We start from the raw sequence: 17,019 nt of genomic DNA, 5'->3' as shown, positions 1-17,019 counted from the left end.
TAAATCCGTTAATTCTAATTCAACGAATTGTAACTATATTAAAACAATCGTAAATTATAACATGCAATTTATAAAACAATCGTTTTGACAGAACCAGTGTTGCCAACGATGTTTTATTGAATCCACTATATAGCAAAGAAACCTAGTTTTACAAAATATTTAAATCAATATTAATGAATTAATAAAACTACTTGAAACCATTATATTAAAAATTTGCTTAAAAATACATGCATATTTAAACCAAAAATCATTGTAATATTTAAAAACTATGTAAAAATACAGTCTATCTTCCCTTAACTTTATTAAATAGAAATACAATTACAATAATAAAATACAATTTTATATATATTCAATAGGAAAATGTATAAAAATGTATTAATTTACATAATTTGTTCAATACTGGAGGAGTTAATTCTGCTAGATTTAGTGGTGAAGAATTAAAATAGCAACACTGATTACGTCACCTGCGTATATGGTAAAACAGTCCAACGTCAAGATTGCAACATAATGATAAAAACAGTCCTATAAACCTCTATTAGTTAGCGAGGCTTTATAATAGGTTTATGAATAACGCACTTCTATAAACCTTCAATAGCGCTAATGAATGTTTTAACTAATGAGCTGATGAATAAGACGCGTATATATATATATATATATACATATATATACATATATATACATATTGGAATTACCCTTAAATAAATTCAAAATATCTGTTAAATCATATTTATTGAACAAAGTCTATTACTCACTAAACGATTACTTAAATGACGAGAGTGTATGACAATAGTTGTTCATGCACTAGATTTTTATTTAATGTTAGACAGACACCTATATAAATATACATTGTAAATAAACTGGGTTTTAAAAAAAAAGTAATTCAATTGAGTTTCTTGCCAGTTCTTCTCAATTGGAGCTATATACCGAACTGGACGGTAGGGAAAAAATTTTACGTTCATAAGCGGTACTATGTCCTACATGAATAAATGATATTGAATTTGAATTTGACTTTAGTTGACCTATTGCACTATGCTGACATATAAAAATTTACAATTTAAGTGAGTATTGTGTTATTCTACACAATTTGTATTGTTTCGGATGAATTAATATAATCTTGCCCAGTATTAGAACCTTATAAAATATACTGTGACATCCATGATCATATTTCTATTTCGCAGAATGGAAGTGTTATGTACCTAAGTCAATAGTTACTACAATATAGGAGAGCTAAGGAACTCTACTAAAATTGAAGGTAGTTTGTAATAAAACATTTCCTAAAATTGATTTAAGATAATGTTTTATTGGTTGAAAAAAGTACTTCGTATTCCTTCAATGAAATGTATTAAAAAAGTTATATAAATGAAATCAATAATCATTTATTTATGCAGGACATTTTAGTCGCTTATGAACGTCAAACTTTTATATTAATATTTTTTTGGCTACAGTCCAATTCCGTATACAAATTCAAAGTTCGGTGTACAGATTCAATTGAGAAGAACTGGCAGGAAACTCAATTGAATTCCTTTTCTTTAAAACCAGTTTTATTATGTACTTATATGTGTAGTAGTAGGTGTCTATGACTAACATTGAATGAAGATTCCGTGTATGAACAATCGTCATGTACCAGGCGTGTATAACGTGCAGAGGATGTGATCGCTAACTACCAGGCGCGTATTGTCGTCAGAGGGCGTGTCTGTGTGGGCGGAGGGCGGCAGCACACAGACGGAGGTGTCGGTGCGGTCGCTGGCGGCGGTGCTGGTGCGCGGCGGCGCGGAGACTTGCCGTGCGCTGGTCTCGCGCGTCTCCATCGAGGCCACGGCGGGGCCCGCGGGGGGAGCGGGGGGAGCGGGGGGCGCGGGGGGCGCGCGCTCCGTCAGGGGGCGGCTGGGGGCACTCAGGGTCACTGACCTGTCGCCCGCCGCCGCGCTGTGGCGAGACCGCTTCACCACGCACGCGCGCCGCGCTCTCTCCTTCCAGTACCACAGGTACGTGTCCGGAGCGTACACGACTATATCGTACAGAGTGAAAGCTTTCCAGACAGTATTTGTGTGGAATAGATGTACTTATTGCACTGAAACAGCACCACAATTGCAACACATTGCAATTCCGGAAAATTAAGATGATATATCCGTAGTCTGTAATTTTACTTTCAGATATTTTATTGTTATATTCTGAATATCTAATATGTATGTAATTGTTATAATGTATTAATATATGTAAATACAAGCTTGTCAATGCAGTCTCAGTCCGATCGGTTTAAAATTTACAAACTTTCATCCCCTATTTTATCCCCTTGAGGGTAGAATTAATCAAAATCCTTTCTTAGCGGATGCCTACGTCATAACATCTACCTGCATGCCAAATTTCAGCCCGATCCGTCCAGTGGTTTGAGCTGCGCGTTGATAGATCACTATGTCAGTCACCTTTGAGTTATATATATTAGGTTTATTAATAAAACTTCCATGCCTACTGAAAAAAAGCATTTTACAGCGTAGCCTTCGAATATCACTGTGGCTTTATTATGTGCATATCTGTCTGTAATGCGAATAAATGACTTACTTACTTAAAAATACGTAACATATTTTTGGACGGATATTTTCTTCTTAACAATACAGATTGAGTGCCGCGGAAGCTGAGGAAGCAGGATACGAGACCAGCCTGAGTATCGAGATGGGCCCGATGACGTACGTTCACACCAAGCGGTTCGTGCAGGAGTTACGGGCGTTTGCAAGGGATTTCAGCCTGCTGCGCAAGGTCATACTGCAGGCTAGACGGAAGGTAATTAGAATCATTGCATAGTTTAAAACAAAGTAGCTGTCGCTGTCTGTCCGTCCCTATGTATGCTTGAATCTTTAAAACTATGCGACGGATTTTGAAGCGGTTTTTTTTAATAGATACGAGTGATTCAGGAGGAAGGTTTATATATATAATACAGGTACACCCGTGCGAAGCCGGGGCGAGTAGTTAGTAGTTTATATTTCTGAATTATTGTATATTATAGAAATACACAAAGTAATGTGGCATATAGATGCTCGACAATCTGAACAAGAAGCAAAAATGGTGAACCTGACATTGACATGTAGCAACTGTCATAATATGACAGTAGATAATAGAACAGTAGATGCTATTTATAAATTATTATGTGGAAGTATTGTACAGTATATGTTATATCTATAATTGAAATCTAGTCAGCAGACATTTAGAATGGCCGGTATTTTTTTTAAGTATTATAAAATCAATACAAATATATATATATTTAAGAGTATACAAACATATTTTCTAGCGTTACACAGACAATAAGTCTTTTTAAACATGTAACAGTACGAGAATAATATATAATAATATCTCAGGACAATTCACACAGCGCCATCTAGTCCCAAGCTAATTAGAGGTTGTGTTATGAGTACTAGACAACTGATATTAATACATGGATAAATTTTTTTTTGTAAATAAATACATATTATACATAGCAAATACCCAGACCGATGCAAACAATCATACTCATGAATACAAATGTTTGTATTCATGTAATCGAACCCACGACTATCGGATAGTAAAGCAGTGTGCTAAACCACTAGACCACCGAGGCTGTCGATATATATATGTATAATGTGTGACGAACAATAAATAACTCTTAAAAATATTTATGTACCATTCGATATATTTGATAGGTATAATATTGGTGTAAAATAAAGTGTAATAAAGTGTACGTACTCGCCATGTAAAGCGTGCGGTGACACGATTGAGTTTGTTAACGAGTGGCGTGGGCGGCGGTGGGCAGGTGTCTGCGGCGGCGGCGCGGCGCGGGGGGCGGCGGAGGCTGCGCGTGCGCTGCGAGGCGCCGGAGATCGTGGTGCCGGTGTCGGGGCGGGCGCGCGCCGCGCTGGCCGCGCAGCTGTCCCGGCTGCGGCTCACCAACCGGTTCCTCCCGGCCGGACACCCGCACACCGTCAGCGTGCGCGCAGACCCCCACGCAGGTCGGTACTGCCGCTGCAATCCCTCAACTTCAACGCCTGAGGTTTGAACCCCGTGATCGGCATGGTCGCCGACCACTATGCACATCTGTGCCGTCACTGCTACCCGTTAACTGTAACTACGAGAGTTCATTTTAACAGGGTAGAAAATATGTGTACTTATTTTTATACAAACTTGTATGAAGTGCGCCGACTCGATGTGACGTGTGGCGGCGTGGTGGGCCGGATCATTCGGCTCCCTAAAATATGGTCAAGCGCAGAAATGGCTGGCTCGTCCGTCATACTCGTGAACGAGTGCTGCTTGTAGGGACTGGTCTGCTCTTATTACTACGACTGATTTAATCTAATTGTACACTTATATTTGACCCAAAAATTTGTGCTGGTTGGTAGTTTGTATTCACACGTTTCGACTTGTAAATGTAAACTTACAAAGATTATTTAAAAGAGCAACACACAAGTTTCTTGCTCGTTCTTCTTGTGATGAGACAGCTTTCCGAATGAGTGGTAGATAAAAAACAAATTGTTATGACTGTTTAAAAGTGCTTAAATTAAGTTTATTAGAATAAATACTTTTCTATTCTATTCTATTCTCATGCAAATCTGTATCATCACTTCTACCCCTTAACTGCCGACAACTCGTGATATTTCGAGTCCGTCGCTTATCCGTACGCACTGAGGTGCGTACTCAATCGTGTCAATCAATATGTTTACTTATTGCGTGTACGCGTCTTTTAATTATCAACCGAGGCAACTATACGAGTTCATATAATTTTAACAGCCTAGAAAATACATATTATATAATATATATAAAATACGCCCAAACTGTCATACTCATGAATTCGTTCGTGAATTTGAACCCGCGGCCTTCGTAAAAGAGGTGGTGTGCTAAACCGCTAGACAACCGAGGCCGTCGATTTATAGACTACAAAACTTTTGCACACTCAAATACCGCTACATTAGTATTCGTGAATGCGTCTTAAATCAGCATAAGTTTTGACGGTCCGAGATAGTGCGAGTTAGTGAGACAGTGTGAGTAATGGACGTCGTGGTGGTGTGGACACAGAGTGTCCGGAGCTGCTGGAGGTGCAGGCGGTGTCGCTGGAGGGCGTGTCGCTGCGCTGCAGCCCGCGCCGAGCCCGCGGGGCGCCGCTGCTGCACCGCCCCGCCAGCCTCCACCTCCACATAGAATACAACCTCTCGCGCACCCATAACGGTATTTATTTTTTCATTGACATTACAAATATCTGTTATAAATTAGTACTAATCCTTCGAGCCGGATTGAAAAATACAAAATGACTTATTTTAATTACAAAAAAGTTATTAGTGACTTGTAAATTGGGATATTGAGTATTATTTTAACTTTATCCCTTGTAAACTGCACTATTTGTGCATGTAAAGATATTGATGATATTGTCACGTGTGGTGGCGACAGTGGCGGACATGAGCATCGTGGGCACGCTGACGACGCTGTCGTGCTCGCTGCAGCCGCCGCAGTACCGCGTGGTGCGCGGCGTGCTGGCCCACAACCTCGGGGAGGACCTCACCGACCTCGAACCCGCGCACCCCGCGCACCCCGCCCACCAGCCGCGCCCGCCCGCACACCACGAACAGGTACCACACACCACACTATTGGTTGGTCTATATGAGAAAGTAGGTATAGTTTTAAATATATATGTGTATATATCTGCCGGCCCGCCACCGTTATTTCAATTAGTCATCACAATACAAGCATAGCATCTTTCATCTTTCATCTCATGACGGCCTCGGTGGTCTAGCGGTTTAGCACACCGCCTTACCTCTGATGGTCGATGGTCTACTAGCTGTTCCCGCGACTTCGTCCGCGTGGAATTTAACTTTATTTTTCTAAAATAAAAGTAGCCTAAAGAAATAAAAATTATTTTGTTCGTCTTAATTTCTTCGTTCCATTAGGTACTGATAGGTTCAGACTAATACATTTACATCCTGCAATTTTCATACAAACATTGAAAAAGTTTCATACAAACTTTCATCTCTTATTTTATCCTCTTGGCGGTAGAATTAGTCAAAATCCTTTCTTAGCGGATGCCTACGTCATAACACCTACCTGCATGCCAAATTTCATCAAATTTCAAATGCCATAATTATATCAGTCACCGATATATATATTTAGTCCAGTGGTTTGGGATAGGTAAAAATAAAAAGTCACAGTGCGTACCGATTAGATCACTATGTCAGTCAACAGCGTGGAGGTCACCTTTGGGTTATATATAACAATTCGATTTAGATGCAGTATATGTAACCAGATTTATATTCATGAGTATGATTGTTTGTATCGGTCTGGGTTTTTCTATGTATAATATATATGTATTTACAAAAAAAATATATCTATGTATATATATCAGTTATCTAGTACCCATAACACAAGCTTTAGCTAGCTTAATTGGGGTCTAGATGGCGCTGTGTGAATTGTCCTGAGATGATTATTATTATTATTAATCCCCGCCGCGTGGCACGTTGCGTGGCAGGTGTGGACGACGGTGTCGGTGCGGCTGGAGCTGCAGGACGTGCGCGTGGAGCTGTGCCCGCCCGGGCTGCGGGCTCCGCTCGCCTGCGTCAACTTCATCAAGTCGCGGCTGCTCGTAGAGACCTACTCCGACCTCGGCCAGGACATCGACCTCGTCTCGCAGGTACACACCGCTATCTATAAAATGGAACCAAGATCAGAGACCTAAATAAATTCCATTGGATTCTATTGTACCTTGCAGGAGATATTGGTGAGCGACACGCGGTACTCGGAGGAGCCTGCCAACCGGCGCGGGAATGTGTTCAGCCACATCGTGCAGCCCATGGCCGAGCAGCGGCACAGCGTGCAGGCAGAAGTGCATGCCAGGTAAAAACCCACTCACTACTTCCCCCTCACTAACTACTCCTCCCTCACTCACTACCCCCCCCCCCCCCTCACACACTACCCCCCTTCACTCAATACCCCCTTCACTCACTACTCCTCCGTCACTCACTCACTACTCCCCCCTCACTCATTACTCCTCCCTCGCTGACTATTTTGATACATGGCTGATCTGTCTAATAGTCAAGCCAGAACGTATTTTATTGACTGTTGCTACAGGTAATACTATTACACAGACATGTAATACAGATTTTTGTATACTTTTACTAAAACTTATTACCAATATTACAAAGAGGGAGATTTGCATTGAATAGGCTTCGAAACTACGGGTCCTATTCTAAAAATTCTTTTATCGTTTGGAACCTGTGTTATTTGTGAAAACAGAATATTTTCAAAAACGTTATGGATCCATAAGGAAACTATGATAATGTAATGAAATGTATATAGTTTTAGTATTAAAAGTGGAAATGAGTGTGAGAAATAAATATTTAAATATTATATTTCTTAGAATTTTTGTTACATACCCGTCCGAAGCCGAGGTGTGTCGCTAGTTATCATTGCATAGTATAAAATAAAGTCGCTGTCGCTGCCTGTCCCTATATATGATTAAATCTTTAAAACTACGAAGCAGATTTTGTAGCGGTTTTTTAAATAGATAGAGTGAGTCTAGAGGAAGGTTTATATATATAATACATGTACACCCGTGCAAAGCGGGGGCGAGTAGCTAGTAAACAAATATAATTCCATTTTGTTGTCAGAAAGCGTCGCGACTCCTCCGCGTACACTATACTAGTGAACAATATGCGGCTGATGGCGATCCTGGATTGGTGGGAGGCGGCCAATCAGTTCATCATGCAACCCCCATCACCGCCCGTGGACCCTGACCAACAGCACCTGTACGTGGTTTATTATTTTAAATACTGCACAAGACGGATATACATATAGAGATGTATTTTTTTATATAGTCTTGTCCTAATCCGGCTCGAAGGACCAAACGGTTAATATAATAATAATAGTAACCCAGGTCAAGGCACACATTTTGATTTCAGACTTTTCGTCCCGAGTTAAGCAGAGCTTGTGTTACGGGTGCTAAACAACTGATATAAATACATTTTTTTTTGTTGATACATAATATATATACGAATAGACTTCATGTACATGTTGTAATCCGGCTCGAAGATCCAAACGGTTAATATAATAATAATAGTAACCCAGGTTAAATCACACATTTTGTCCCGAGTTAATCAGAGCTTGTGTTACGGGTGCTAAACAACTGATATAAATACATTTTTTGTTGATACATAATATATATATGAATAGACTTCATGTATATGTTGTAATCCGGCTCGAAGATCCAAACGGTTAATATAATAATAATAGTAACCCAGGTTAAATCACACATTTTGTCCCGAGTTAATTAGAGCTTGTGTTACGGGTGCTAAACAACTGATATAAATACATTTTTTGTTGATACATAATATATATATGAATAGACTTCATGTATATGTTGTAATCCGGCTCGAAGATCCAAACGGTTAATATAATAATAATAGTAACCCAGGTTAAATCACACATTTTGTCCCGAGTTAATTAGAGCTTGTGTTACGGGTGCTAAACAACTGATATAAATACATTTTTTGTTGATACATAATATATATATGAATAGACTTCATGTATATGTTGTAATCCGGCTCGAAGATCCAAACGGTTAATATAATAATAATAGTAACCCAGGTTAAATCACACATTTTGTCCCGAGTTAATCAGAGCTTGTGTTATGGGTGCTAAACAACTGATATAAATACATTTTTTTTTTATACATAATATATATATGAATAGACTTCCTGTACATGTTGTAATCCGGCTTGAAGGACCAAACGGTGTTAGCGTTATAATAATAACTCAGGATTCTTACACTGAGCAGAGCTTGTGTCATGGGTACTATGCAACTGATATAAATACATTGTTTTGTTACTATATAATATATATACCAATCACCCAGACTAGGGGGAAAGGGGATTGTTAGTAATGTGGACAGATGATCTTATTGCTAGCAATGTACCATGTCAGGTTGACCGCGGTTCCCCCTGGAAACCATCGTGATAACTTCTTGGTGAATTTGTCACGATGGGCTAACTGACCTGACCTCATGCTCATCTTATCATTCTCCACTGGTGCCCCGCCAGCGTAAACCGTTAGCGCAGATGGGTGCACCGTTCTATTATCATCCATAAAAAAATCACCCGGACTAATATAAACTATCATACGCATCATAGTAATGTTAACGAGGCGTCCATAGGCTACGGTAACCATTTACCATCAGATGGGCCGTATGCTTGTTTGCCACCATAGTAGTATAAAAAAAAAAAACGAAGCGATACTTTTAGTCAATACTACTTTCATTTTGAGTCTCGATACTAAATGTCTTAGTTTTAGTAATACTGCATTATATATATATATATATGATTTTTAATTGTTGTATGTGTCAGAATAAACAGAAAAAATATCGTACTTGTGTTGACTCCTAATATTATGCAACAGTGAGGAGACATGTCCGCCGGTGCACGTGGCGCGCGTGGTGCGGGCGGGGCCGGGGGCGGGGCCGGGGGCGGGGCCGGGGGCGGGGCCGGGGGCGGGGGCGGGGGCGGGGGAGGCGCGGCCCGCGGCGGCCCAGTTCGAGCTGAAGCTGAACGTGACCGACTCCCAGCTGGTGCTGGTCGAGGACGCCTCCGTCTGGGACACCAACGCGGTCATACTCAGGGTATGGCCTGACTCTTCTTTTATTAAAATTCAATTTTGTTTTTGCGATACTTTGGCACTTATTATTGGAGAAATACAATAAGAATAAGGAGAAATTAGTCAAACTGTAATTCAAAACTACAATGATGATTGCCGTTAAAATATTAAAAACTTACCATTGAAAATACACGCTCAAATTTACCAAAAGTAGACATTTTACAAAATCATCATTGATTGATCAATCACATGACACACACATGAACATAGTCCTGGAGGGGTTAACGTCCACCAGGTTCAAATTCAAATTCAAAAATCATTTATTCATGTAGGACATTTTAGCCGCTTATGAACGTCAAATTTTAATTTTTTCCCTACCATCCAGTTCGGTATATAGATCCAATTGAGAAGAACTGGCAAGAAACTCAATTGAATTACTTTTTTTTAAAGCCAGTTTATTTACAATGTATATCTATATAGGTGTCTATGTCTAACAGTAAATGAAAATTCAGTGCATGAACAACTATTGCCATGCACGCTCGTCATTCAAGTAATCGTTTAGTGAGTAATAGGCTTTGCTCAGTAAATATGATTTAACAGATGTTATGAATTCATTTTAAAAATGTAAAGTAATAATAAAATTATTTAAAAAAGCAACACGCAAGTTTCTTGCTCGTACTTCTTGTGATGAGACAGCTTTCCGAACGAGCGGTAGATTAAAAAAAAAATGTAATGACTATTCAAAAGTGCTTCAATGTAATTTTATTTGAATAAATGATTTTCTATTCTATTCTATTCTATTTAAGGGTAATTCTAATGTATAATTTGGTATCTTATTGTAAATTTTTGTACCTATTCCCATAAAAGACCTATTGACTTTTTTTTAATAAACGATGTTTGTTGGACAACAAGCTAATATTATCGTGTATGGGTGGGGTGGGGTACATAGAGCACGACGGTGATCACGTACCGTCCGTGGGACGCGCGGCGGCCGGTGGTGATGGAGGTGAACGAGCTGGAGGTGTTCTCGTGCGTGCTGGGGCTCGAGGACGACACCGCGCTCGCCATCGTCGACCCCGCAGCCCTGCACGTCGCGCTCCACGCCGACCGCGTGCTGCACGTACGTACGCACACCGGACATATAACATCCATTGGATTTACACTTCTATTTGTATTGTACATAAGGTTTTTATCCGTTTGAGTATCATAGGTTTACTCATGTATGCCTAAAATTGCCAAGAGAAATAGCCGCTGCACGTACGTACGCACACCGGACATATAACATCCATTGGATTTACACTTCTATTTATATTGTGCATAAGGTTTTTATCCGTTTGAGTGCATAGGTTATAAATGCCAAGAAAAATAGTCAATTTTTATGTCATATACCCTTTCCTGAAAAAAATCTGTATCGCTTTGAAAACTTGCCCAATTGTAATCATATCTTCTCTGCGGAGAGCTAGATGGCAACTGATTTTGGGAGCGCAACCGCGCTCCTGGCAATTTTGGGTCATAAATAATTTGTACCCTTTTTTTTTCGAAATTTTAACGGAATAAGGGGTATGAAATTTTGCTGACTTACAGTTTATATAGTGAATAGCAGAATGTTAATATATTTTTTAAATTGTGCCTAAAATATCATTAAATCAATAAAAAAACATTACACACAATAATATTTATTTCGCACACGCAAACTTATAGTTTTATTGTTAAAGTCTCTGGTAAAATTGAGAATAGATTAATATTGGTTGTCTTTGACGTCATTTTATCTATGGTCTGAATGTTAAATTATCTATGGTTGAATTGCGACCACAGGGTGGCCAGTAGTATAGATAATAATAGTAATGTTGTGGGTGCAGGTGGCGCTGGGGACTCTGAACCTGCGACTGTCGTACCACGACATGCGCATGTTCGCCGCCATGCTGCAGTCGCTGCCCGAGCAGGCGCGGGCCGCGCTCTCAGGTACCACTACATACTTATATGTATACCTTCAGATACATAGTTCTGTGGTCAATTTACTATTATCGCGCGGCAACACCGTTGCATAGCTACGACAGAAGAATAAAATAACAGGTCTGTCATTCGAAACCGAATCGCTTACTTGTATATATATCCATTGTAAATATTTCGTTATCTACACATATAAATAAAATTGGAGTGTCTGTTTGTAATATTGAAATAACCGTTTTTTACTACATGCATATGAATATAAATACGGTACATACACCAAATTAACATTTTTACAATTTTTGTCTGTCTGTCTGTTTGTTTCGGCTAATCTCTGAAATGGCTGGACCGATTTTGACGGGACTTTTTTAGGCAGGTAGCTGATGTAATAAGGAGTAACTTAGGCTGCTTTTGTTTTTGAAAAATAAAGTTAATTTCCACGCGGACGAAATCGCGGGAATGGATAGTATAATGATAAATGTTAAGTAAGTGTGATGCAGACCAAGTTACGCGGATAAGCTAGTATTACATAAAATTTTGAACTTTATAGACAATACACATTTTTTTTTTGTCAACCAATATAGAAAAGAATATTAATAATGGGAACTGAATTGTGTTAGGTAAAACTGGCGCAGAAGAGAAAGCGGAAGCGGCCCCGGCGAACAGCCTGCACATGCGCGCCGGCGTGGGAATGGGCGGTAAATACACGGGCAAATTAACATTTTTAAATTTTTTGTCTGTCTGTCTGTTTGTTTCCGCCTCCGCCGCCCGCGCCCCCGCCCTCCGCCATCTGGCCGCTGCGAGCCGTGCATGTAGGCTAAGCTAGTTGTATCTTATTTCTATTGACACCCGCGGTGGTCTAACGGTTAAGCACACGGCTTTACTTCCCATAGCAGGAACAAAAACCGCTATTCTAGTATTGGTTACAGTTACGTTGCCTCTAAATTAAGATACGGTTTAGTTTTATGGGGAAATTCGGTGGAATTAAGTAGAGCTTTTCTTTCCCAGAAGAAATGTATACGAGCCATATTTGATGTTTCACCAATAACAAGTTGCAAACCGTTATTTCAAAAATTAAAACTGTTAACATTGCCATCTACGTACATTTACGAACTGTGCCTATTTGTTAAATCGTATCCTGAATTATTTAAAACATCTTATGATTTTGAGACCAAGTACACAAGGAGCCGTCCTAATAAATTATATTATCCGTTGATAAAGTCATCGCTAGCAAGCTCTAATTGTTATCCAATGGCCATAAAAATATTTAACAAGTTGCGCGGGAGTTAAAACAATTAAATAAAAGCAAATTAAAAAAAGAATTGTATAATTGGTTGTTATCTAACTGCTTTTATAATATAGACGAATACCTTTCACAACTTATAAATAAATAAATTATAATAATATATGTATGTAATGATGAGCAATGTATAATGACAATATTTCAATTGACAATTGTCTGTTGCATGTCAGAAATGACTAAATGTGCGAACAATATAATAATATTCAAAATACCACATCCGGTGTACTAACGGTTTAGCACAAAATTTCATTTCATTTCATTTCATTTCATAGTCGCGGGTTAGATTCCTCATAATTTGTATTCATAAATGATTGTTTCAATTGGCCTGAATGTTTTCTATGTATAATATGTATGTATTTAATAAAAAATGTATCGAAGTATTTCTATTAGTTATGTAGTCCTCATAACACAAGATCTGCTTGGGTTAGGACTAGATGACGTTGTGTGAATTGCTGAGGGACATTTTTGTGACTGAGCGCAGTTATGACAGTTAACCTTTACACGTGAAGTAGAAAAAACCCGTGTAAGAAAAAAACCGTGATAAAAGAAATGTGTTCAGTTATAATTTATGTGTGTGTGTGTGTGTTGTCGACAGTTAAGCGCGGAGTGCATCACTCTGTGCGTGATCGACGACTGCCTGGACTCTGACGTGCCTCTGCTGGAGGTGTCCCTGGCGGAGCTGCGCGTGGAGCAGGTCAGTATCAAACTTACATCGGACACTGTGTCGAATCCGCGCATAATTTATGCAATGCATATTATGGGACACGTTTACCATGATAGTCCAGGACAAACGGATCAGCAATATATACTATATATGTATATTATTGTCATTATATACATGTCGTCTAATAAGCATTCCACAAACCGTGTCGCTCTTTACATTTGACTGTTGTTATTTAGTATATAGATCACTTGTATAGATCGAATTTGCAAGATAAAAATTAATTGTTACAAAGTCATCATCATCATCATATGTTTCTTCCTTATCCCATTTATTTGAGGTCGGCGTAATATGTTTTTTTCTTTTACTCATCTCCAATTGTTACAAAGTATTGTATTATTAATTGTAATTTAAGTAAATATAATATCTGCATTGACAATGATGGCCAGGATCTCCGCAAAGTGGAGGAGAGTCTGGAGGACCCGATGCTGGTGAGCACGCCGGCGGGCCCCGCGGGCCCCGCTGTCCCCGTGGTCCCCGGGGTCCCCGGGGGCCCCACGGGCCCCGCGGCGTGGGGCGCGGCGGGGGCGGGCGCGGGCCGGCTGGCCGCCGTGCTCAGCATAGACTACTACAACCGCATGCTCTCCGGCTGGGAGCCCGCCATAGAGCCCTGGAGGTCTCTCTCTATACATCTATTCTGTCATAAATGACAATTATTTTATTAGAAAGTGACTTAAAATAAATAAATTTAGTTCTTAAATTGCTCACATAAGTTGTTACATCTTAGCTGATATTCATCTTTAATTCTATTGTTATATTCGTTGATCGATAACTAGTAGATTTAGAACGAGCAGAGACATGTGAAATATCCATTAATACTGACACTGAGATTACTAATGAAAATATAGCATGATTTTTTTATCCTTTTTCTATACTATATACGTATGAATACGCTACCACTTGCTGTACCTACTACTGAACTAGTACTATAGTAACAGTACTAGTAAAGTTTACCTTTGATCATGGTGGTTGAAACACTGCCGAAATATCGGGAACTCAGCAAATAAATATAAAACGTGGTAAGATCCCGTGATTTTTACTTCTATAGGTTTTCTAAATTACCCTAATACTGTTGGCCGCAGCTGGCCTTAACAGCTTCACCGAAAGATAGTTACCGAGTGCAAATGGCACTCCAAACCAAAGGAAGGACTTATAGAGCGGCTGAAAGTTCTCATGCCTTACGCATACGTCTATGGTGTGTAGATTCGAGACAACATGGGAGTACAAGTTGACGAGCAAGCTGCTGCCGCGCATAGAGGTGTTGGTGCAGTCTTCGGAGATGCTCAACATGAACGTGACGTCATCGCTTATAGACCTCTGGCAGCTGGTGCGAGCTAACTGGACTGCAGATTACTACGCGCCGCAGGTGATCTACATACTACACGCATTGCGCTCTCATGATGCTTTTAAAGCTATCAAGTATTTGAGGAGAATCAATATCAAAATATGTTTTTTTAGGGATATATATATATTAATGGATGAATTAATATTTTTGGATGTTTGTTAATTGTTGTTTTAAGGACGTACGTACATTATCCGGACGTTTTTTAACGCACTTGATAAGTGAACTCAACCATAAAATTGTGATGCGCTACGTTGCTTTTTTAAATAAATTTGATTCTGTTCGAAATAAAAAAAAAAATAGCAAATATTCCACAGCCGCACGATTGTGGAATATAACTTCACTTATATACTGTTTTAAATTTGACGCGCTCATTATTTATACGTATAATTAGTAAGTATGTATAAATCACGGGATCTTGCCACGTTTTATAATTTTTTGCTTTCAACCACCATGTAAACTTAAGTTTACCCGTGATCATGGCGCTTGAAACACTGTCGGAATATCGGGAACTCAGCAAATAAATATAAAACGTGGTAAGTTCCCGTGACTTTTACTAATCATACGTACAACTTCACTTGCGGTTATACCGGACACTTGGTTTACAAAAACCGGTGTAGTCAGACCCACTTCACTAGCAAGTGTGTCATATGTCATAAGACATGGTAAGCAGTGGTGTGTCCCCGCAGCCGGCGGCGGGCGCGGACCAGTCCCCGAAGGGCAGCCCGGCGGGGCACCGGCGCCGGTCGCCGTTCGTGCCCTACGCGCTGCGGAATCACACCGGACACCGGCTCTGGTTCACCACCGTGCTCACCACCTCGCATCTGTACGTACACACCGCACTATGATGCGTGTTTCTTAGTGTGTGAAGTTAAATTCAACTTTGTGACGACATCAGACAGATGAACTTCTCAACATTCCATGGATTTTCCTCGTGCTGCGGATATATATGGGCGGCGGTAATTACTTACCATCGTATGTGCTGCTATAAGAAAAATGATTTAAGCTGTGAGAATTGGTTCCATATATATATTAGAGGGGGAAATTCCGAGTAGTTCCTTGACTTGTGATCAGGTTGTTAGTTTAGGGTACTTGCCTTGCAATGTATATTCTTTACTCATTCAACTCAGTTCGTGTTTCATCTCTTGCCTAACCAAATTTAGCCTCCTAGTGTAGCTTTAGGTATACGTTTTAGCAAGTATCGAACTTACTGCAGTTCTACACAGTCCTAGATTTTTTAAAAGATTCTATTAGCTATTTCTATCAGTATTTTTATAAATATCTATTCAATATGATTTATAACATACTATCCATATATAACAGGTTCAATATAACGTTGAAGCCTATAGCGCTATTCGCATATAGAATAGAATTTATTAAAACACCATGTATATAGAAAATTGCACTCTTCTATACACATTCATTCATAAATTTAAGAGCAACGCTCTCATTAGTGGAGCTTTTGACACTTTCTACGGTCTTCCATCATACTCTTTAAGTCTTGATACGATACGACTTCTATACACATGGTGTTTTAATTTGAGTAAACGTAGAGGAGCACTCAGTATCGAGTGGGTGGTGAAGTAGTTTGTCGCGCGCAGAGCGGAGGGCCCGGAGCCGACGGGCCCCGAGTGGGGCGGGGCGCGCGCGGGCCCCGACGACTCGTGGGTGTCGGTGCGGGGCGGGGACACGGAGCCGTTCTCGTTCGGGGCGCGGCGCGCGCGGGGCCGGGCCCGGGACGCCGCGCTGCCGCGCCTCGCGCTGCGGCTCGACGGCTGGGCCCCGCCCGACCCCGTCTGTGTCGACCGCGTCGGGGTCTACTTCCGCAGCCTCACGCATCTGGTACCCACACACACATATATATTTTTTTTTGTATCACAAACCAGGCCAACACTATGTTTCCAAAAACAGTACATGTATTTATTGGTATCCACTATTAATTTTTATTTCTCCTCACATACCTACCTGTAGTGTTGGTACCCAAACACACGTATAGATTTCTATTTCTCCTCACATACGAGTACATAGATGTTAACAAATGCATGCAGTGTTCTTGGATCAACAATGCAGAAAATATACTGTTAGAAACGATTGCTGTTAAACAGCTGTTTT

At 40.1% G+C, this 17,019-nt stretch overlaps 1 protein-coding gene across 1 annotated transcript in view; it reads left to right on the top strand.

Annotated features, from left to right (window-relative positions):
• LOC131854148 (intermembrane lipid transfer protein Vps13D) overlaps positions 1-17,019 on the top strand; it is an 83,604-nt gene that overhangs the window by 38,654 nt on the left and 27,931 nt on the right. The window contains 18 exon segments of the mRNA XM_059205281.1: positions 1,685-1,985; positions 2,616-2,778; positions 3,782-3,977; positions 5,038-5,187; positions 5,407-5,585; positions 6,479-6,640; positions 6,719-6,843; positions 7,617-7,754; positions 9,400-9,619; positions 10,544-10,714; positions 11,454-11,556; positions 12,162-12,239; positions 12,301-12,353; positions 13,440-13,538; positions 13,955-14,181; positions 14,769-14,931; positions 15,597-15,737; positions 16,525-16,749. Of these exon segments, the coding sequence (XP_059061264.1) occupies positions 1,685-1,985; positions 2,616-2,778; positions 3,782-3,977; positions 5,038-5,187; positions 5,407-5,585; positions 6,479-6,640; positions 6,719-6,843; positions 7,617-7,754; positions 9,400-9,619; positions 10,544-10,714; positions 11,454-11,556; positions 12,162-12,239; positions 12,301-12,353; positions 13,440-13,538; positions 13,955-14,181; positions 14,769-14,931; positions 15,597-15,737; positions 16,525-16,749 (2,894 nt within the window).

Source organism: Achroia grisella, unplaced genomic scaffold (genome assembly GCF_030625045.1).
Source record: "Achroia grisella isolate CSIRO2021 unplaced genomic scaffold, CSIRO_AGI_Agris_v1 utg970, whole genome shotgun sequence".
Lineage (NCBI taxonomy): Eukaryota > Metazoa > Arthropoda > Insecta > Lepidoptera > Pyralidae > Achroia > Achroia grisella.
Note: the sequence above shows the minus strand (reverse complement) of the source record. Positions and strands in the feature narration are given on the sequence as shown.